At 44.2% G+C, this 21,930-nt stretch overlaps 1 protein-coding gene across 7 annotated transcripts in view; it reads right to left on the bottom strand.

Moving 5' to 3' along the window:
* The window catches only part of CLIC6 (chloride intracellular channel 6), a 49,904-nt gene that overhangs the window by 13,871 nt on the left and 14,103 nt on the right, over positions 1–21,930 (bottom strand). For 2 of the 7 annotated variants that reach the window (XM_056559578.1, XM_056559579.1), the window contains one exon: positions 1,454–1,563. In XM_056559578.1, the coding sequence (XP_056415553.1) occupies positions 1,454–1,563 (110 nt within the window). Of the gene's footprint in view, positions 1–1,453; positions 1,564–3,763; positions 3,791–3,842; positions 3,867–4,407; positions 4,521–8,938; positions 9,080–15,493; positions 15,542–21,930 lie in introns of those variants that run through there. The other 5 variants (XM_056559582.1, XM_056559583.1, XM_056559580.1 and 2 more) reach the window with 5 other exon arrangements.

Genomic DNA, 21,930 nt, shown 5'->3' with positions numbered 1-21,930 from the left:
GGACTACACAACTTTCTATCAGGTCAAGCCATTACAGTTAGCGATAACACTATATTAGTAAAATATATATCAAATATATATATATATATATATATCTATATATGTATAAAATATATATCTTGGGGTTCTAGTTTTATTTAAATACAATTTTCTAATACTGGAATACCCCTTTAAAGGGGTACTCCCACCCTAGACATCTTATCCCCTTTCCAAAGGATAGGGGATAAGATGTCTGATCGCGGGGGTCCCGCCACTGGGGACCCCCGCAATGTTGCATGCGGCACCCACCTGTCCGGAAGTGCTAGAGGGTCTGGGTCGTGACCACAGGAATGGAAGTCTGACGTCAGGACTCCGCCCTGTGTGACATCACGCCCTGCCCCCTCAATGCAAGTCTATGGGAGGGGGCGTGACTTGCATTGAGGGGACGAGGCGTGATGTCACATGGGGGAGGAGTCCTGACGTCACGGACATCCGTTCCCGTGGTGGCGACCCAGACCCTCCAGCGCTTCTGGACAAGAAACAGGTGGGTGCCGCATGCACCATTGCGGGGTCCCCAGCGGCGGGACCCCTGCGATCAGACATCTTATCCCCTATCCTTTGGATAGGGGATAAGATTTCTTGGGTGGGAGTACCCCTTTAAGTGTAGAGTCTCTTAGGATGGGTTCCCACTAAGTTAATGTGAACTTATTTTCAAGTCTCGATTATGGCTGTGAATCTTGGCTGGTACTCCAACAGCTGTCAGTTCTGGTTGTCGGACCTGCGGTGAGTATATACAGTAAATATGTGTCCATAGTAGGTTAGTGTGAACCCTGTTCAGTGGTGTATTTACGCTTTGGAAAACCCAGCCCCAGGGAGTGGGGGTGAAAGCCCCAAAGTGGCACTGCCTACAGAGAGGGGGTCTGCCCGCCACAGGCCCTTGCGTACTAATGGGGTTCCAGGACACTTGTCCAGAATCCCCAGGTGTACATGTGCATACAGCTGAAAGCTGCCTGTCAGTGTAAGGCACAGGAGTATTTTTTTTTTATCAATCCTTGCATTGGGGGGGGGGGGGGTGTATCGGGGAAGGAGCTGACTACCTACTTACATAGTTACTTGGCTACCTGGCTACATACCTAAATACCTACTTACCCTTTTAGCTACTTAGCTACCTCTACCTAGATACCTATTTACCTACCTACCTGGCTACCTTTTTAACTACCTACCTGGCTACCTACTTTGCTAGCTAGCTACCTATCTACCTACCTGGATACCTACCTTGCTACCTATGTACCTACCTGGCTAACTGGATACCTACCTGGCTACCTAACTACCTAGCAAGCTGATGCAACAGCTGGCCAATGGCGCAAGGAGCACTAGGTTTGCCTCTGACCCTGCCTTATAGTTTCCACCCTGGATCTAGCTCTGGTAGGTAAAGCTCTACATATGAAATGACCAATAATAACTTTGAAATCACCTCTTCAGATCCACCGTGGTGACGCTAAAGATGACGCCTTTCAGCCACAGGATCATAAATAAACGCTGAGAAAACGGACAGTTCCCAATACTTTCCCCATCACTTCCAGCCTGAAAAACAAATAGAGAGTTAAACTATGGAACCACAACTGGAACCACATTATACAAAGTAAGTAAAATGAAAATTAGACTTTCCCCCCATTATTACATCATTTCGTTTTCGGACCTCACTGCTTTGTTGTATAAATTCTTCACAATTTTGCAGAAATGAAAGAAGAACTTATACAGGGTGATAGGAAGAGATGCATCCATTGTGCCCCACCGTGCATCACACCAATGGTTGTAAAGTGGCGCACATGGATCAAGAGCAAGCTGCTAGACATGTTAGACCCATTTGCTTAGATTGGTCAGGGTCTCAGCATTGAGATCCCGACCAATCACTAGACACAGCCTGGTAACAGCGTGCTTCACTCCCTGGTTTGGTGTTCCATGCAGGAGATGGACACCATAGACAATAATGTGCTGAGCCAAGGAGTAAAGCGCATTGCCGCACGCATCCCCCCAGCTATATCTGAAGAACTGAGAACCTGGCTGATCGAATCTTTTGACTTGTCTGCATGATATGTTAAAAAATATATATATTTTTTTAATTATTACTTTCTATTTGTTTTATGTATATTTCTTCAGAAAATGTCAATAAGATTAGTTAAAAAAAATTTCAAAAATAATAAAAATAATGCTTTAAAGGGGCACTCCACTGGCCAACGTTCAGAACATTTAGTTCCGAACACTCTGTGTGTGCTGCGGGGGTCGGTCACGCCCTTATTGATGCCAGGCCACACCCCCTCAATGCAAGTCTATGGGAGGGGGCGTGGTGGTTGCCACGCCCCCTCCCATAGACTTGCATTGAGGGGTGTGACCTGACATCACGAGGGGCGTGGCCGACCCCCGCAGCCCACACACAGCATTCGGAACTAAATGGCCATTGGAGTACCCTTTTAAGCCCAAAAGTCTCTCTCCTCTGAAGGGTTACTCCCAGTGATTCCAGTTATATCTGTACGCATGAGTGATGATGTGCTACAATGCCTAAGGCAGGGTGCAAGTCCTGATAGCAGTTGGCATAGAAGTAACAGAGGATAATAGGCCTGGCGTGATGCCCCAATAGGGCCTAGTGCAAAAATTGGGCACTGGTAGGACTTGATACCAATGTCTGTCTTGTTTCTCATCTTTTTCTCTATCTCTTTCTTCCTCAGAGTGGACTGTGCCGCGATCACCAGGATCAATACATCCTGGAGCCCTGTGCTTCAGACTCTCCCAGGGTATAGATCTTCAGAAGAGAGAGGAGATAGGGCACTCCTCTCACCTTCACACTCCACTTCCTCTCGCTAAGGCAGTGTTTCCCAACCAGTGTGCCTCCAGCTGTTGCAAAACTACAACTCCCATCATACCCGGACAGCCAAAGGAAAGTGAGGCTATGACAGGCCGACCCTTCCCAACTTCCAGAACCTACAACATATACCTGAATGGAACAGTGTAGTGCAATGGGACCCTTCTACTCACAGCTTACAACATTCGCCAGTAGGTGGCAGCAGAATACAACAAAGTTCATAGGTATAGAAATCTTTATAAGGCTGGGTTCACAGTACGATTTTCAAATACGGTAACCATTTACGGTTTTCTGCAAAAAAACTAATACGACCATATCCGAAACCGTATGCATAGAAAATGCATTGTAAACCGTATTCCAAGTGTTGTGTACGGTTGCATCCGTTTTTGTCTCGGATACGGTTTTGCCGATTTTTCAACCGTAGGCAAAAACGACCACGTTTTTGCCTCCGGTTGGAAAACCGTATGCGAGCCGTATGCGGTTCTTTTAACATTGTTGTCTATGAGAACCGTACACAGAATTCCAGAATACGGTTGCACGCTGTTTTTCTAATCCGTTTTTGGAGTTGACACATGCGCAGAAGGAATTTCAATAGAACAATAGTAACTTTATTAAATTGCTTGAAAACTAATTCCAACAAAGTAGCAAAACCGTTGGCAAAAACGAATGCAAACGGATAGAACCGTACATACGTTTTGGAACCGTATACGGGGAAAAAACGTATTTGGAGTCATACGGTTGTATACGGTTTTTGCCATACGGTTTTTAGCGGAAAATCGTATTTGAAAAACGCGGTGTGAACCCAGCCTAACACAGTAGTACCATCATGCAATGCAGCCTACTAATTCAGTTTCAAGAATGCAGAGGATGATGTCCAACAACCAACAAAATCCATTCCTAAAATAGCGCACATACTCAGCCTACCCGAGCGTGCATGTATAAGGGAGAATTGGAAGAGGTATTAAATCAGTAAAACTAGATGGCCACCTTTACATGTACTCACTATGGGGGGAGATTTATCAAGTCCTGCGCAGAGAAAAAGATGACCAGTTGCCCATAGCAACCAATGAGATCGCTACTTTCATTTTCCACAGGCCTTTTTGAAAACGAAAGCAGGGAACTGATTGGTTGCTATGGGCAACAGTTCCACTCTGCACAGGTTTTGATAAATCTCCCCGCATGTGTCCCGCCGTGACGCCGCCATATATAAAAGATATGCCTGCTAATACAGAAAGTAAAGAATTCCGATACGTTAATGCTGCGACACATTGTAACAAAAATGGGACAAGTTAACGCTCCTGGAGCGGATCCACAACAAACACAGGACGTGCCTGGGACGGCAAGGAACAAGTGACCCTGCTGTAAGGAGCCATGGATACGTTTATCAGCATTGTGCGGCACGATTTACAGCTCCGAGGACAGGTCCCTGGGAACCACGCGTTTCCCTCATTTGTATCCCATTGTCCTGGCAACAGTAAATTTCACCAACGCACAAGGCCGAGGGTTTCTTGGTAATTTTCCACACGGTCCTGGAACTGAGGTTACTATAGAAAGGAGAGGCGGGCTACCTCTTTATAACGGGCAGGTGGCGAGGGGTTAAAAACACCATATCGCAGATTGTACTCTGTAGGGCAGCGTTTCCCAACCTGCTGTTGCAAAACTACAACTCCCAGCATGCCCGGAAAGCCGTTGGCTTTCCGGGCATGCTGGGAGTTGTAGTTTTGCTAGTGCTGGAGGCATACCGGTCGGGAAACACTGCTGTAGGGAAGTGGTCTCCAACCTGTGGCTCTCCAGCTGTTGCAGAACTACAACTCCCAGAATGCCCTGCTGTAGGTTCTTACACCCTTGTAGGGTGAGGGAGCAAACCAGAACCCGATGCCTGAGATTAAAGGGGTTCTCCAGGAAAAAAATACTTATATATATATATATATATATATGGGGTGTCCCGATACCGTATTTCATACGTTACCTTGTGGTGAGGTCCCCAAAGAAAAGAGTCTCTAGGAACAGTTGGGGTCCTCTACCTTAGCTAGCCCCTCGTCACCCCTTATTTAGTTAATATTTATGTAAATAAATATGTAAATATGTCTATTAAAGATTCCTACCTTGTTTGTGTTGCAGGATCTGCGGGTCATGTGACTTGGTTCAGAACTCTATGGTTTGCTGAAGGACCTTTGGTGGTTCTCAAGATATGTGATCACCCACAATGCATTGTAACGGTGAGTGACAGCTGATTGGACCAATCCAAAACAGCCAGCCCCTGCCCATATAAGGGAGCTGCGCCATCTTGATCTCTCTCTTGGGTTGCTGACTCTGGATGAGGTAGGACCTCCGCAGCTTACAAGACAAATTACTAGGCCTAAACCTTGCGGCCTAGGCCTGCGCTAGAGACGGATAGTTCTTACAATTCCCTGCTACCTCAGCAAGATCTCCGGACCTAATCAAACCCCTAAATCCGGCGGATCTATGCAAATACAATCCTCTAAAGCTAAAGGGAACTTTCCGGTCCTAAGCATCTGTCAATCACTGCTGTGCTGTTTCAATAGACTCTGTTATCTGGACTGTTACCGTAATTGCAAATACAGAAAATCTTCAGTAAAGATTCCACAAGTTTTAAGTTCAGCACTGCTGTGGACAATCTATTTATTTCACACTCACCTATCGCTCTTGGGAAGGGTGGCGATAGGCCCAGCATCACTACAGAGTTTTAACCCTCACCCTGGCGTCACGAGTAACAAGGGTTAACAGCGCCCTTTCAGTATCTAGAACAGCAACACCCGAACTAACCTACACCCCACAAGGCTTTCCACACAGTTCCTCACCACATATATATATATATATCAACTGGCTCCAGAAATTTAAACAGATTTGTAAATTACTTCTATAAAAAAAAAAATCTTAATCCTTTCAGTACTTATGAGCTGCTGAAGTTGAGTTGTTCTTTTCTGTCTAAGTGCTCTTTGATGACACATGTCTCGGGAACTGTCCAGAGTAGAAGCAAACCCCCATAGCAAACCTCTTTGTCTCTGTGCAGTTCCCGAGACAAGCAGAGATGTCAGCAGAGAGCACTGTTGCCAGACAGAAAAGAACAACTCAACTTCAGCAGCTGATAAACATTGGAAGAATTAAGATTTTTTAATAGAAGTAATTTACAAATCTGTTTAACTTTCTGGAGACAGTATATATATATATATATATATATATATATATATATATATATCTACATATATATACATATATATATATATATATATATATATATATATATATATAGTTTTTTCCTGGAATACCCCTTTAACTATAGAGAGGAGAGACGGACTATAACTTTATAACAGGTAGATGGCGAGGAGTCAAGAACAGGTACGTAATATTGCAGATAATATCGCAGACATTTATTGTACCCAGTATATTCTGTAGGGCACTATTTCCTAACCAGCTGTTGCAAAACTACAACTCCCAGCATGCCAAGAGCCCCAAGTTATGCCTCTATCCATACCAGTTCGTGACAGATATTACTATATTTTGGCCCTAATCATTGTTTGAATTTGGGGGGGGGGAAAAAACTAAATTAAATCAATGAGAACCATTCCTGGATGTGATCCTTTACTAGTATATGCCATACCCTGTGCACTGGCAGCATCACCATTACTTGTTAGTATTCTACCATCTAGTGATCGGAACAAGTATGACAAGACCGTGACAGCTTACATGATAAAACATACAGAATTCAATATTTATTTTCGATTTTCCTTGAAAATCACCATCGCAGTACAGAACGTATAGAGAAATCTACCACATGGACAGACCCCAGGTGAGTGAGTATTAAGAGTGGATATGCCATGCTGAACATGATATTCCCTCTAAATAAAAAATGCTAATCTGTTTTATTTTTTTTTTTATTTCATTTTTTTTGTGTGTGTGTACAGCTTCTATGAACACATACAGTGGGGATCAAATGTTTGGGCACCCCAGGTAATAATTTGTATTAATGTGCATAAAGAAGCCAAGGAAAGATGGAAAAATCTCCAAAAGGCATCAAATTACAGATTAGACATTCTTATAATATGTCAACAAAAGTTAGATTTTATTTCCATTATTTACACTTTCAAAATAACAGAAAACAAAAAAATGGCGTCTGCAAAAGTTTGGGCACCCTGCAGAATTAATATCTTGTACTGCCCCCTTTGGCAAGTATCACAGCTTGTAAACGCTTTTTGTAGCAGCCAAGAGTCTTTCAATTCTTGTTTGAGGTATCTTTGCCCATTCTTCCTTACAAAAGTCTTCCAGTTCTTTGAGATTTCTGGGCTGTCTGTCACGCACTGCTCTTTTAAGGTCTATACATAGATTTTCAATTATGTTGAGGTCAGGAGATTGTGAAGGCCATGGCAAAACCTACAGTTTACGCCTCTTGATGTAATCCCCGTGGATTTCGAGGTGTGTTTAGGATCATTATCCATTTGTAGAAGCCATCCCATCTTTAACTTCAGCTTTTTCACAGATGGCATCAAGTTAGCATCCAAAATTTGCAGAAATTTTATTGAATCCATTTTTCCTTCTACTCGTGAGATGTTCCCTGTGCCACTGGCTGCAATACAACCCCAACACATGATTGATCCACCCTCATGCTTAACATTTGGACAGAGGTTCTTTTCATTAAATTCTGTTCCCCTTCTTCTCCAAACGTACCTTTGCTCATTCCGGCCAAAAAGTTTAATTTTAACCTCATCGGTACACAGAACTTGTTTCCAAAATGCATCAGGCTTGTCTATATGTTCATTTGCAAAGTTCAAACGCTGATTTTTGTGGTGAGGACGTAGAAGAGGTTTTCTTCTGATGACTCTTTCATGAAGACCATTTTTGTACAAGTATCTCTTTATAGTGGAATAGTGTACCACAACTCCAGTGTCTGCCAGATCTTTCTGGAGGGATTGTGCAGTCACACGTGGGTTTTGAATTGTTTTTCTCACAATCCTACGAGCTGTTCTGTCTGATATTTTTCTTGGTCTTCCAGATCTTGCTTTAACTTCCACTGTTCCTGATGACTGCCATTTCTTAATTACATTCCGAACTGAGGATATTGACATCTGAAAACATTTTGCTATCTTCTTATAGCCTTCTCCAGCTTTGTGAGCGTCAACTATTTTCAGTTTCAGATTTCTAGACAACTGCTTAGAAGAACCCATGGTGCTGATTGTTGGGGCAAGGTCAGATGAATCTGGGCATTTAAAACCTTTGAGATTGACATCGCCTGGTCTTCCCAGATGATGATTGAGAATAATCCATGACACTGGCAGGTCTCAGGCAAAGGGGGCAGTGCATGCTATCAATTCTGCAGAGTGCCCAAACTTTTGCAGATGCCATTTTTTTTGTTTTCTGTTATTTTGAAAGGGTAAATGATGGAAATAAAATCTAACTTTTGTTGACATATTATAAGAATGTCTAATCTGTAATTTGATGCCTTTTGGAGATTTTTCCATCTTTTCTTTCCTTGGCTTCTTTATGCACATTAATACAAATGTTTACCTGGGGTGCCCAAACCTTTGATCCCCACTGTATATATATATAGATATATATATATATATATATATATATATATATATATCTCAAATGGCTCCAGAAAATTTAACAGCTTTCTAAATTAGAAACAAGAAAAGGAATATGTGCAGCTCACAACTAAATAACCGAGGTTTAATGCGGCTAAAAGATCGATCCCCATCGATCAAAAGTAATAAATAATAGATGCAAAAATTAACCACACCTCAAGGATATTACCCTAGTGGGTACACAATGAAAATTTTTTGGAAACAGTTGGCTTTAAAAATGTATAAATATTTATAAAATACAATTATAGATATAAATAACCCATATACATAAAACATAAGATCAGAGCAATATTACATGTATGTTACAATTCTTTGCCCTTGGGCAAAATAAAGAAAAATAAATTAATAAAGCAATGACAATAATTTAGCAATATTGATTGTTAGCAAATGCCGAACATCCGGAAGAAACTGTTGGATGTTATATATGAATTTGATCTCTGTGCTGGTTATACTAGGCTGCCCATAGTCTATACAAGGATAAATGGTTGTTTCTCACCGTATCCGCAGCTGCTGGTCCCGCACTGCGACAGGCCGGAGTTGGCAAGTCCTGCGGTTGCTATGAAGTTACCGTCGGTTAATTAAAGGAATGGTCCTCACGAGCCTGTTAGAGGTAGGGCTCCGGCAGGAGACTCCTTTGAGCGGGGTCCGTGGTGGCAATGTACGCTCGTTCGCGTGTCGGATCCTCGCTTGGATATTAAGACAGGATGCTCGTGGTGAAGGCAGCAGGCGAGCAGTGCGTCCGGTAGGTGGAACTGCTGATTAGAAGATCAGGTGCAGTGGGCGACTTCTTTGGATTGTTGTATATCGGCTTCAATATGTGTTGGCAGTGCGTTCCTATATGGCTCTGTTCAGATTAGATTTAAGCCTAGACGCGTTTCAGGGTGCTTAGAGACGACCCCTTCCTCAGTAGGCAAGTTGTGTGTAACGGTGACTGGAGTGTTGCAGTGGTAGTGTAAGGTCTGGTGGTATCCTTGAATGTCGTGACGCCAGGGTGAGGTTTCCTCAATAGTAATGTTCCCACCGCTAACCGTCCCACAAACGGCAGGGAAAAATAACGGAATGTCCACAGCAGATTTCAGGAATAAACTGAAGAACTTAACTTGCGTAATTTATGAAACAGTCTTTTACATAACAGTCTTTTAAAAGTGAACCGGGATACAGGTTCCTCACAGGTTTGCTGGGACTTGGAAGCAATGAGCTTTTATGCAGGCCGCTGTGCTACTAATTATATTTGAGCAGGTAGTAGTCACACAGGATTTGATAGATGGAGCTTTGAGTAACTCATGGTTTAGTGGCTGCAGGTTCTTAGGCTTTGGGCCTAGATGAATTGAATTGATGCTGATGAGATGCTTGTGCTTCTTGATAATCCGGAACTAAGAGCGTGAATTGATTGACTACATCCCTTTTATATAATAAGGGGCTGGACTAAGCTCATTGGTCAGCAAACCTGTAAGTTATGAACTCAGTGAACTCTGGGTACATCACATGACCTCTAAGGTCCTTGAACATTTTCTACATCACAACCGTACATCATGTGACCACTAAGGTCCTGTACATATATTTTCTATACATTTATATAAAGACACTTTACATGAGGCGACCAAGGGCAAGCCCTGCAGGAGAGCCCTATAGGAATGGATATTTTAGTTCTGCCCTTTTACTGAATTATCAAATGTGGTGGCCCAGTACAGGAGTTGCACCCCGGTACCATAGTTGCCCTGTCAGGCAGACTCCATTCCGTGACCCCCCCTGGGCCCCCCTGTACTTGTGTCCTTTATATCCCTTCAAGTGCCTATGTTATGTAATGCATTGTACATAAAATGTTATATACCTTTAAGTACTGTTGTCATGTGATTGTAATCAGGGAAGGTACCAGTGACCATGTGACCTACAGGGTGACCTATGGGACCCCTCCAGAGTCTCCCCCGTATAAGCCCTGGGTGGAGCTAGCTCTTTTCTCTTTTCCTGCTTAGCTGAGTTGCAATGAGGTCAAGTCTGGAGAGAGTGTCTGGTGTCCTAAAGAGGCCTAAAGTCTACCGCGCTGCCACGGATCCACAGGTCCACTACCCCCCCCCCCCCCCCCCCCCAGGTCCAAGTCAAAGCCTGGTAAGTTACAAACGGGGTGAAGTCAGTCTGAGTCAGTCTGAATCAAGTCAGTCAAGTATTCTGTATCAAGTCAGCGTGGCCTTGCGTCAAATTGTCCAAGTCCACTATAAGTCCCAGCACGCCCTGAGGTCTCTGAAGTCACTGGTCACCTCCGTGGGTCTAGCCAAGCTGAATAGACTGTTATACCTGTCTGACTCAGTAAAGCTGCCGCTGTACCGTAACTTGGCGTTGGAGTCATTATATGCCCCCTTGCCTAGCCCAGGATCCAGCGGTATTCCTTCGGGTGGTGAAGAGGATAAACCACGCCCTGGCGTCACGAACACAAGGATTTCATGTCATCTGCCCCTAGGGTAATTCCATCTGCCCCTAGGGTAATTCCATCTGCCCTCATCACACCCTCACCACACAGAGATTTAAAAAATTCTGTTATCACATTCTCATTATGGGGTATTGGGTGCAGAAGAATGGGGAAGCAACTAATGAAACACAACATAAGAATTCCAACTAGATGTAGCAGAGTTCCTCAGCGCCTTCAGCATTAATGGGTTAATAAGCTACGACACTACGAGGTAGAGATTAGCCCCCAGCAGTGAGGGGTTCAATAGATTAGTGTCACAAGTGCAAAAACTCCGAAATGAATTCTGTTGGGCCTTTATGTCATGTTCGGTCTTAGGCCTCGAAAAATATTCGCAGCTATTCATAATCTTTACTTAATAACCCGGTGGGAATGCGGCCAAACATTCCCTATAGAGACAAAACCCCTATATCCTGTAATGTCTTAAGAGGAATTATGGGAATGAAGGGGCTTTGTTCCTAAGCATGCGAGCGAGGGAAACAGATTACTGAGCGCATTAATATAAGATCTTCTACTGTTCTTATGTTATTGCTTCGAATATATCACTTATATTCAGTCGGAGGCCACATTTTTCCGCGTATGGGCCGGTATGAGGACTCATTTTTTGCGCCTTGTTCTGAAGTTTTTATCGGTACCGTTTTTGTGTTGATCGGACTTTTTGATCGCTTTTTATTCCTTTTTTTCATTATATAAAAAGTGACCAAAAATACGCTATTTTGGACTTTGGAATTTTTGGGCGCGTACGCCATTGACCGTGCGGTTTAATTAACGATATATTTTTATCTGTATTTTTATCGGTATTTTACACAGCTGGTATTTTGGCAACCCTGCCGGTATTTTTATATTAAAAAATACCGGCAGTGCAATGGCCGGTATTTATCCAACCACTCCTCCTCCTGGAATGTTGGACCATATACGATACCAGTGTTTCCCAACCAGAGCGCCTCCAGCTGTTGCAAAACTACAACTACCAGCATGCCCGGACAGCCAACGCATGAGGCACCACTGGTTGGGAAACACTGACCTATACTATATACTACTGTGATGTCCCAGTACGGGATATAGTCCCGTACAGTACTTAGGCCCTGTCAGGTTGAGTCCCTCTGTGTTCTAGGGGCTCTCCTGGAGTGTCTCCCCCATAGTCCTATATATAATGTATAGTATTATGTGTGTTATGTATAAAGGACCTTTAACCCCTTAAAGGGGTACTCCGCCCCTAGACATCTTATCCCCTATCCAAAGGATAGGGGATAAGATGTCAGATCGCCGCGGTCCCGCTGCTGGGGACCCCGGGGATCGCTGCTGCGGCACCCCGCCATCATTACTGCGCAGAGCCAGATTGCTCTGCACGTAATGACGGGCAATACAAGGGCCGGAGCATCGTTACGTCACGGCTCCACCCCTCGTGATGTCACGGTCCGCCCCCAAGTCTATGGGAAGGGGGCGTGGCGGTCATCACGCCCCCTGTCATAGACTTGCATTAAGGGGACGGGCCATGATGTCATGAGGGGTGGAGCCATGACGTCACGCTGCTCCGGCCCCTGTATCGCCCGCGTCATTACGCACAGAGCGAACTCGCTTTGTGCAGTAATAATAGCGGGGTGTCGCAGCGGAGATCCCGGGGTCCCCAGCAGCGGGACCGCGGCGATCTGACATCTTATTCCCTATCCTTTGGATAGGGGATAAGATGCCAGGGGTGGAGTACCCCTTTAAGGACGCAGGGTTTTTCCGTTTTTGCATTTTCATTTTTTCCTCATCACCTTCTAAAAATCATAACACTTTCAATTTTGCACATGAAATTCCATATGATGGCTTATTATTCTTTGCGCCACCAATTCTACTTTGCAGTGACATCAGTCATTTTACCAAAAAATCCACAGCGAAACTGAAAATAAATTCATTGTGCAACAAAATTGAAGAAAAAATTTCATTTTGTAAATTTTGGGGGCTTCCGTTTCTACGCAGTGCATATTTCGGTAAAAATGACACCTTATCTTTATTCTGTAGGTCCATACGATTAAAATGATACCCTACTTATATAGGTTGGATATTGTCGTACTTTGGAAAAAATCATAACTACATGCAGGAAAATTTATATGTTAAAAATTCTCATCTTCTGACCCCTATAACTTTTTTATTTTTCCGCGTATGGGCCGGTATGAGGACTCATTTTTTGCGACGTGATCTGAAGTTTTTATTTGTACCATTTTTGTATTGATCAGACTTTTTGATAGCTTTTTATTAATTTTTTCATGATATAAAAAGTGACCAAAAATACGCTATTTTGAACTTTGGAATTTTTTGGCGCGTACGCCATTGACAATGCGGTTTAATTAACGATATATATTTTTATAGTTCGGACATTTCCGCACGCAGTGATACCATTATTTATTTTTATTTACACAGGTTTTTTTTTTATGGGAAAAGGGGGGTGATTCAAACTTTTATTAGGGAAGGGGTTAAATGACCTTTGTTACCTTTTTTTCACTTTTTTTTTGCAGTGTTCTAGCTCCCATAGAGACCTATAACACTGCACACACTGATCTCCTATGCTGATCCCTGCAAAGCCATAGCTTTGCATGGATCAGCGAGATAGGGGCTCGATTGCTCAAGCCTGTAGCTCAGGCTTGGAGCAATCAAACCCAGATCGGACGCGGCAGAGAGAGGTAAGGAGACCTCCGCTCATGTCCTAGCTGATCAGGACATCGCGATTTTTTATCGCGATGTCCCGATCAGCCCGACTGAGCTGCTGGGAAGCGTTTACTTTCACTTTCAGACGCGGCGGTCAACTTTGATCGCCGCATCTGAAGGGTTAATACAGCGCGGCACAACGATCGGTGCCGCGCGCTGTTAGCCCAGGGTCCCGGCTATGAATAGCAGCCGGGACCGACCCGATGTGATGCGGGGTCATGGTGTGACCCCGTTTTAAACACCAGGGCCGGGCGTAGGGCGTATAGGTATGGCCTACGTCCTTAAGAGCTTAAGGACCTTGGAGTTAGTCACATGATAATGTGTTCACCTGATGTGTTTGTTACCCAGAGAGCACCAGCTAACCAGGTGACCTGCAGCTTGACCTATGGGCTTCTGGCTCAGCCCCCCTTTATAAGAGGGGGAGCCATTACAATCTCTCTCTTAGATCCTGAGGCAGAGTAAAGTCCAGACTTCTCAGATCTAGTGTCCAGCACATCTGGAGGCCTCAAGCCACCTACAGCCACAGGTCAGTAAGTCAAGTCATCTCTGTCTGCTGTCACTACCTACAGTCAAGTCAAGTCTATTATAGTCAGCGTGGCTGTCTTAAAGTCTGTCAAAGTCACTACAAGTCCCAGCAAGCTGCGAGGCCCTTCTGTGTTACTGGCTACCTGGGATCCTGCCCTGGCTGTAAAGACTATTCCCATCTGTCTACCTCAGTAAAGCTACCATTAACCCTAACCTGGTCTAGGACTATTATTTCCCTGCCTAACCTAGGAAAAGCGTTGCTACCATTCGTATGGTTACCGGGAAAACCACGCCCTGGCGTCACGAACATTTAGATGTTAATAACACCTGCCCCATACACCTCACCTTCACACCCCGTGGCTCACCACACTACTACATAGTCCAACATGCTGGGAGTTGTAGTTTTCATTTGAGGCAGCTGCTGAGCCACAGGCTGTATCAGGGCATGCTGGGAGTTGTAGGTAGTAACTGTAACTCCCCAATTTTTTTTTTTTTTTAAAGCGAACAAAAAGTCCCATCATAACAAAAATGGTACAAATGAGTCCTCATACAGGCCCGTATAAGGAGAAATGAAAAAGTAATAGGGGTCAAAATAGGATTTTGAATAGGATTAGGAAAACATGATTGTGGGTTGCTATGGTAACTGAAGGCTTAGCAAACACCGCCAGGTCTATCAAGGATATGAACCTCACTCAGTAGACTGTCTCCGTTTTAAGGTGCCCCTACATAATAGATTAAAGGGGTACTCCAAAGGAAAAGAAACATTTAAAATTGTCCGATGCCAGAAAGTTATAACGTTTTGTAATGTAATATACTACCATTAAAAAAATCTTAATCCTTCCAGCACTTATCAGCTGCTGTATGCTCCAGAGGAAGTTGTGTAGTTCTTTTCTGTCTGACCAAAGTGCTCTCTGCTGACACCTCTGTCCTTTTTAGGAACGGTCCAGAGCAGGAGAGGTTTGTTATGGGGATTTGCGCCTACTCTGGACAGTTCCTGACACGGAGAGAGGTGTCAGCAGAGAGCACTGTGGTCAGACTGGAAACAACTACACCACTTCCTCTGGAGCATACAGCAGCTGATAAGTACTGGAAGGGTTAAGATTTTTTTTTTTTTATAGAAGTAACCTACAAATCTGTATAACTTTCTGGCACCAGATGATTAGAAATCACTCCTTTAACATTGATTAAAATGGACGATTCCATTCAAAATGATCATTCATCATGTAAAATTAGATTGGATACTGCAAGAATCAAAAACTCAGGGCTCGAGTCCTGCAGGAACGCATAGGAACGGCGTTCCTTTGCTTTTTCCAGAGGAGGAATGTCGTCCCCATTACAATAGTCCTGCAGGACTGACCTCTGAATTATTCTTACCCTCCCTCCATCTCCTCCCCCTGCCTGGACTGCTAGATGCCGGAGATGAAGGACCTGTGATGATGTCACCATCACATGTTAGGGGCGGAGCTTAGCTGTGGAGGAAAAGGAGAGATCATGCCTGAAGGACCTGTGTGATGCTGTGGAGGAGGCGGGGCTGATCTGGGGGAGAGGTCACATGTCACCCCAATAAGGTAATCACATGGAAGATTTGTTACAGTGTGTCACCCCAGTAGTAAGGATATTACATGAAGAGGAGGTTTGTTACAGTGTGTCACCCTAGTAGTAAGGATATTACATGAGGAGGGGGTTTGTTACAGTGTGTCACCACAGTAGTAAGGATATTACATGAAGAGGGAGTTTGTTACAGTGTGTCACCCCAGTAGTAAGGTGATTACATGAGGAGGGGGTTTGTTACAGTGTGTCATCCAGTAGTAAAGAGATTAAACGAGAAGGAGGGTTGTTACAGTGTGTCATCCCAGTAGTAAGGAGATTACATGAAGAGGAGGTTTGTTACAGTGTATCACCCTAGTAGTAAGGAGATTTAATGAGGAGGAGGTTTGTTACAGTGTGTCCCCTCCAGTAGTAAGGAGATTAAATGAGTAGGAGGTTTGTTACAGTGTGTTACCCCAGTAGTAAGGAGATTGAGGAGGTTTGTTACAGTGTGTCACCCCAGTAGTAAGGAGATTACATGAAGAGGAGGTTTGTTACAGTGTGTCACCCTAGTAGTAAGGAGATTTAATGAGGAGGAGGTTTGTTACAGTGTGTCCCCTCCAGTAGTAAGGAGATTAAATGAGGAGGAGGTTTGTTACAGTGTGTCACCCCAGTAGTAAGGTGATTACATGAGGAGGAGGTTTGTTACAGTGTGTCACCACAGTTGTAAGGAGATTACATGAGGAGGGGGTTTGTTACAGTGTGTTACCCCAGTTGTAAGGAGAATACATGAGGAGGAGGGTTGTTACAGTGTGTCACCCCAGTAGTAAGGATATTACATGAGGAGGGTGTTTGTTACAGTGTGTCACCCCAGTAGTAAGGAGAATACATGAGGACGAGGGTTGTTACAGTGTGTCACCCCAGTAGTAGGGAGATTACATGAGGAGGAGGTTTGTTACTGTGTGTCACCCCAGTAGTAAGGAGTATACATGAGGAGGAGGGTTGTTACAGTGTGTCACCCCAGTAGCAAGGAGATTACATGAGGAGGGGGTTTGTTACAGTGTGTCACCCCAGTAGTAAGGAGATTACATGAGGAGGGGGTTTGTTACAGTGTGTCACCCCAGTAGTAAGGTGATTACATGAGGAGGAGGTTTGTTACAGTGTGTCACCCCAGTAGTAAGGATATTACATGAGGAGGGTGTTTGTTACAGTGTGTCACCCCAGTAGTAAGGAGAATACATGAGGACGAGGGTTGTTACAGTGTGTCACCCCAGTAGTAAGGAGATTACATGAGGAGGAGGTTTGTTACTGTGTGTCACCCCAGTAGTAAGGAGTATACATGAGGAGGAGGGTTGTTACAGTGTGTCACCCCAGTAGCAAGGAGATTACATGAGGAGGGGGTTTGTTACAGTGTGTCACCCCAGTAGTAAGGAGATTACATGAGGAGGGGGTTTGTTACAGTGTGTCACCCCAGTAGTAAGGTGATTACATGAGGAGGAGGTTTGTTACAGTGTGTCACCACAGTTGTAAGGAGATTATATGAGGAGGAGGTTTGTTACAGTGTGTCACTCCAGTAGTAAGGAGATTACATGAGGAGGAGGTTTGTTACAGTGTGTCACCACAGTTGTAAGGAGATTACATGAGGAGGGGGTTTGTTACAGTGTGTTACCCCAGTAGTAAGGAGAATACATGAGGAGGAGGGTTGTTACAGTGTGTCACCCCAGTAGTAAGGATATTACATGAGGAGGGTGTTTGTTACAGTGTGTCACCCCAGTAGTAAGGAGAATACATGAGGACGAGGGTTGTTACAGTGTGTCACCCCAGTAGTAGGGAGATTACATGAGGAGGAGGTTTGTTACAGTGTGTCACCCCAGTAGTAAGGAGATTACATGAGGAGGGGGTTTGTTACTGTGTGTCACCCCAGTAGTAAGGAGTATACATGAGGAGGAGGGTTGTTACAGTGTGTCACCCCAGTAGCAAGGAGATTACATGAGGAGGGGGTTTGTTACAGTGTGTCACCCCAGTAGTAAGGAGATTACATGAGGAGGGGGTTTGTTACAGTGTGTCACCCCAGTAGTAAGGTGATTACATGAGGAGGAGGTTTGTTACAGTGTGTCACCACAGTTGTAAGGAGATTATATGAGGAGGAGGTTTGTTACAGTGTGTCACTCCAGTAGTAAGGAGATTACACGAGGAGGAGGTTTATTACAGTGTGTCACCCCAGTAGTAAGGAGATTACATGAGGAGTGGGTTTGTTACAGTGTGTCACCACAGTAGTAAGGAGATTACATGAGGAGGAGGTTTGTTATAGTGTGTCACCCCAGTAGTAAGGAGATTACATGAGGAGGAGGTATGTTACAGTGTGTCACCACAGTTGTAAGGAGATTACATGAGGAGGAGGTTTGTTACAGTGTGTCACCCCAGTAGTAAGATGATTACATGAGAAGGAGGTTTGTTGCAGTGTGTCACCCCAGTAGTAAGGAGATTACATGAGGAGGAGGGTTGTTACAGTGTGTCACCCCAGTAGTAAGGTGATTACATGAGGAGGAGGTTTGTTACAGTGTGACACCCCAGTAGCAAGGAGATTACATGAGGAGGGGGTTTGTTACAGTGTGTCACCCCAGTAGTAAGGAGAATACATGAGGAGGAGGGTTGTTACAGTGTGTCACCCCAGTAGTAAGGATATTACATGAGGAGGGTGTTTGTTACAGTGTGTCACCCCAGTAGTAAGGAGAATACATGAGGACGAGGGTTGTTACAGTGTGTCACCCCAGTAGTAGGGAGATTACATGAGGAGGAGGTTTGTTACAGTGTGTCACCCCAGTAGTAAGGAGATTACATGAGGAGGGGGTTTGTTACAGTGTGTCACCCCAGTAGTAAGGAGTATACATGAGGAGGAGGGTTGTTACAGTGTGTCACCCCAGTAGCAAGGAGATTATATGAGGAGGGGGTTTGTTACAGTGTGTCACCCCAGTAGTAAGGAGATTACATGAGGAGGGGGTTTGTTACAGTGTGTCACCCCAGTAGTAAGGTGATTACATGAGGAGGAGGTTTGTTACAGTGTGTCACCACAGTTGTAAGGAGATTATATGAGGAGGAGGTTTGTTACAGTGTGTCACTCCAGTAGTAAGGAGATTACACGAGGAGGAGGTTTATTACAGTGTGTCACCCCAGTAGTAAGGAGATTACATGAGGAGTGGGTTTGTTACAGTGTGTCACCACAGTAGTAAGGAGATTACATGAGGAGGAGGTTTGTTATGGTGTGTCACCCCAGTAGTAAGGAGATTACATGAGGAGGAGGTATGTTACAGTGTGTCACCACAGTTGTAAGGAGATTACATGAGGAGGAGGTTTGTTACAGTGTGTCACCCCAGTAGTAAGATGATTACATGAGAAGGAGGTTTGTTGCAGTGTGTCACCCCAGTAGTAAGGAGATTACATGAGGAGGAGATTTGTTACAGTGTGTCACTCCAGTAGTAAGATGATTACATGAGGAGGTTTGTTACAGTGTGTCACCCCAGTAGCAAGGAGATTACATGAGGAGGAGGGTTGTTACAGTGTGTCACCCCAGTAGTAAGGAGATTACATGAGGAGGGGGTTTGTTACAGTGTGTCACCCCAGTAGTAAGAAGATTACATGAGGAGGGGGTTTGTTACAGTGTGTCACCCCAGTAGTAAGGAGATTACATGAGGAGGGGGTTTGTTACAGTGTGTCACCCCAGTAGTAAGGAGATTACATGAGGAGGGGGTTTGTTACAGTGTGTCAACTCAGTAGCAAGGAGATTACGTGAGGAGGGGGATTTAGCTTGGACATTTTCATTTTTTTTTTTTTTTTTGCGCAAACTGGGGTGGGTGTATTAGAAATTTAGAGAGTTCCCACACTTTTTTTTTTCCAGGACTTGACCTCTGCAAAAACTTCTTATATTTGTACATCTTGGCAAAACATTAACCTTTCTAATATACTTCTTAAAATATGATATCTCTTTTTCATAGAAATCATGGCTTATACAAAAGACCACGAGGGGTCCCCATGGCATCCAGAACATAATCATGTCCGGCTACAGCATCATCTTTGTCCCAGCTGAAGCACAGACTGGGACAAAGTCCAGGAATTAAGGGTGGGACTAGTACTCTTCTATGCTCACTCAGTGGCGTAGCGACCGGGGTGTGGAGGGTGACACCAGCCTGATGGGGTGACACCATGACGCTCAGCCCCCCTCCTCACCCCCCAGTCTTCAGATAGCTGCGTCCGCACTACAAATCTGCGCCATCTTCAGCTGCGCCGGTGGCAGGCCAGCCCGGGTCTGATGAGAGACATCGCGCAAGTGACGTTCTTCCACAGACCCGCACAGGAGAACATCAGTGACGTCACTCATCAGGCCAGGTGAGTGTGTCTGTGTGTGTCTGTGTTTGTGTGTGTGTGTGGGGGGGAGGGATTATGCTACCTACTGTGGGGAAACTGCTACCTAATGTGGGAAAACTGCTACCTAATGTGGGGAATCTATGCTACCTAATGTGGGGAAACTCCTACCTAATGTGGGGAAACTATGCTACCTAATGTTGGCAAACTATGCTACCTAATGTGGGGAAACTGCTACCTACCTAACGTGGGAGAACTGCTGCCTATCTATTGCTTCCCTCCCCCCCCCATGGCAGTAGCACTCTCATCATCCACCAGCAACAACCCCACCCCCCAAGCAGTAGCACCCCCATCAGCAGATCCTGTTGGTGGATAACAGGGGTGCTACTGCCAGGAGAATGATCCTGCCGATGGACGATGGGTATGCTTCCAGGGGGGGCAGTAGCATCCTCATCATCCACCAACAACACCCCCCCCCCAGCAGTAGCACCCCCATAATCTAAAACACCCTCCCCCTCCCGTGATAATAGCATCAACTAACGGATGATGAGGGGTGCTACTGCTGTTGGGGTATTGTATTCAGAGGGTGCACTGTATGGCAAGGTTATATTCAGAGGGCGCAGTGTGTGGTAGTATATGAAGCTACTTTTCTACACAAGAGCACCACCATTTATGCACCATCACCAAGACTAGTCTCAGTTTCAGTGTATCAGGGAGTCACGGGAAGCAGGGCTAGCAGTGCCCACATACTTGCTTTCTACTCTACACTTATTGTCATAGCATTATATTCAGTGGTTACAGTGTATGGTAGTATTATATTATATTCAGTGGGTACAGTGTGTGGTAGTATTATATTATATTCACAGGGTACAGTGTGTGGTAGTATTATATTCAGTGGGTACAGTGCGTGGTAGTATTATATTCAGGGGGTACAGTGTGTGGTAGTATTATATTATATTCAGTGGGTACAGTGTGTGGTAGTATTATATTATATTCAGTGGGTTCAGTGTGTGGTAGTGTTATATTCAGTGGGTACAGTGTGTGGTAGTATTATATTATATTCAGTGGGTACAGTGTGTGGTAGTATTATATTCAGAGGGTACGGTATGTGGGAGTATATTATATTCAGTGGGTACAGTGTGTGGTAGTATTATATTCAGTAGGTACAGTGTGTGGTAGTATATTATATTCAGTGGGTACAGTGTGTGGTAGTATTATATTATATTCAGTGGGTACAGTGTGTGGTAGTATTATATTCAGTGGGTACAGTGTGTGGTAGTATCATATTCAGAGGGTACGGTGTGTGACAGTATTATATTTAGAGGGTACAGTATGTGGTAGTATTATATTATATTCAGTAGGTACAGTGTGTGGTAGTATTATATTCAGTGGGTACAGTGTGTGGTAGTATTATATTATATTCAGTGGGTACAGTGTGTGGTAGTATTATATTCAGTGGGTACAGTGTGTGGTAGTATATTATATTCAGTGGGTACAGTGTGTGGTAGTATATTATATTCAGTGGGTACAGTGTGTGGTAGTATTATATTTTATTCAGTGGGTACAGTGTGTGGTAGTATATTATATTCAGTGGGTACAATGTGTGGTAGTATTATATTCAGTGGGTCCAGTGTGTGGTAGTATTATATTCAGTGAGTACAGTGTGTGGTAGTATTATATTATATTCAGTGGGTACAGTTTGTGGTAGTATATTATACTCAGTGGGTACAGTGTGTGGTAGTATTATATTCAGTGAGTACAGTGTGTGGTTGTATTATATTTAGAGGGTACAGTGTGGCAGATTTATATTCAGAGGGTACGGTTAGTTGAAGGTTTATATTCAAAGAGCGCAGTGTATAGTAGTATTATATTTAGAGGATACAGTGCATGGCAGGTTTATAATAATTATTAGGATTCTACACTTT

Source organism: Hyla sarda, chromosome 2 (genome assembly GCF_029499605.1).
Source record: "Hyla sarda isolate aHylSar1 chromosome 2, aHylSar1.hap1, whole genome shotgun sequence".
In the NCBI taxonomy this organism is placed as follows: Eukaryota; Metazoa; Chordata; class Amphibia; order Anura; family Hylidae; genus Hyla; species Hyla sarda.
This window is presented reverse-complemented; position numbering and strand designations above follow the sequence as displayed.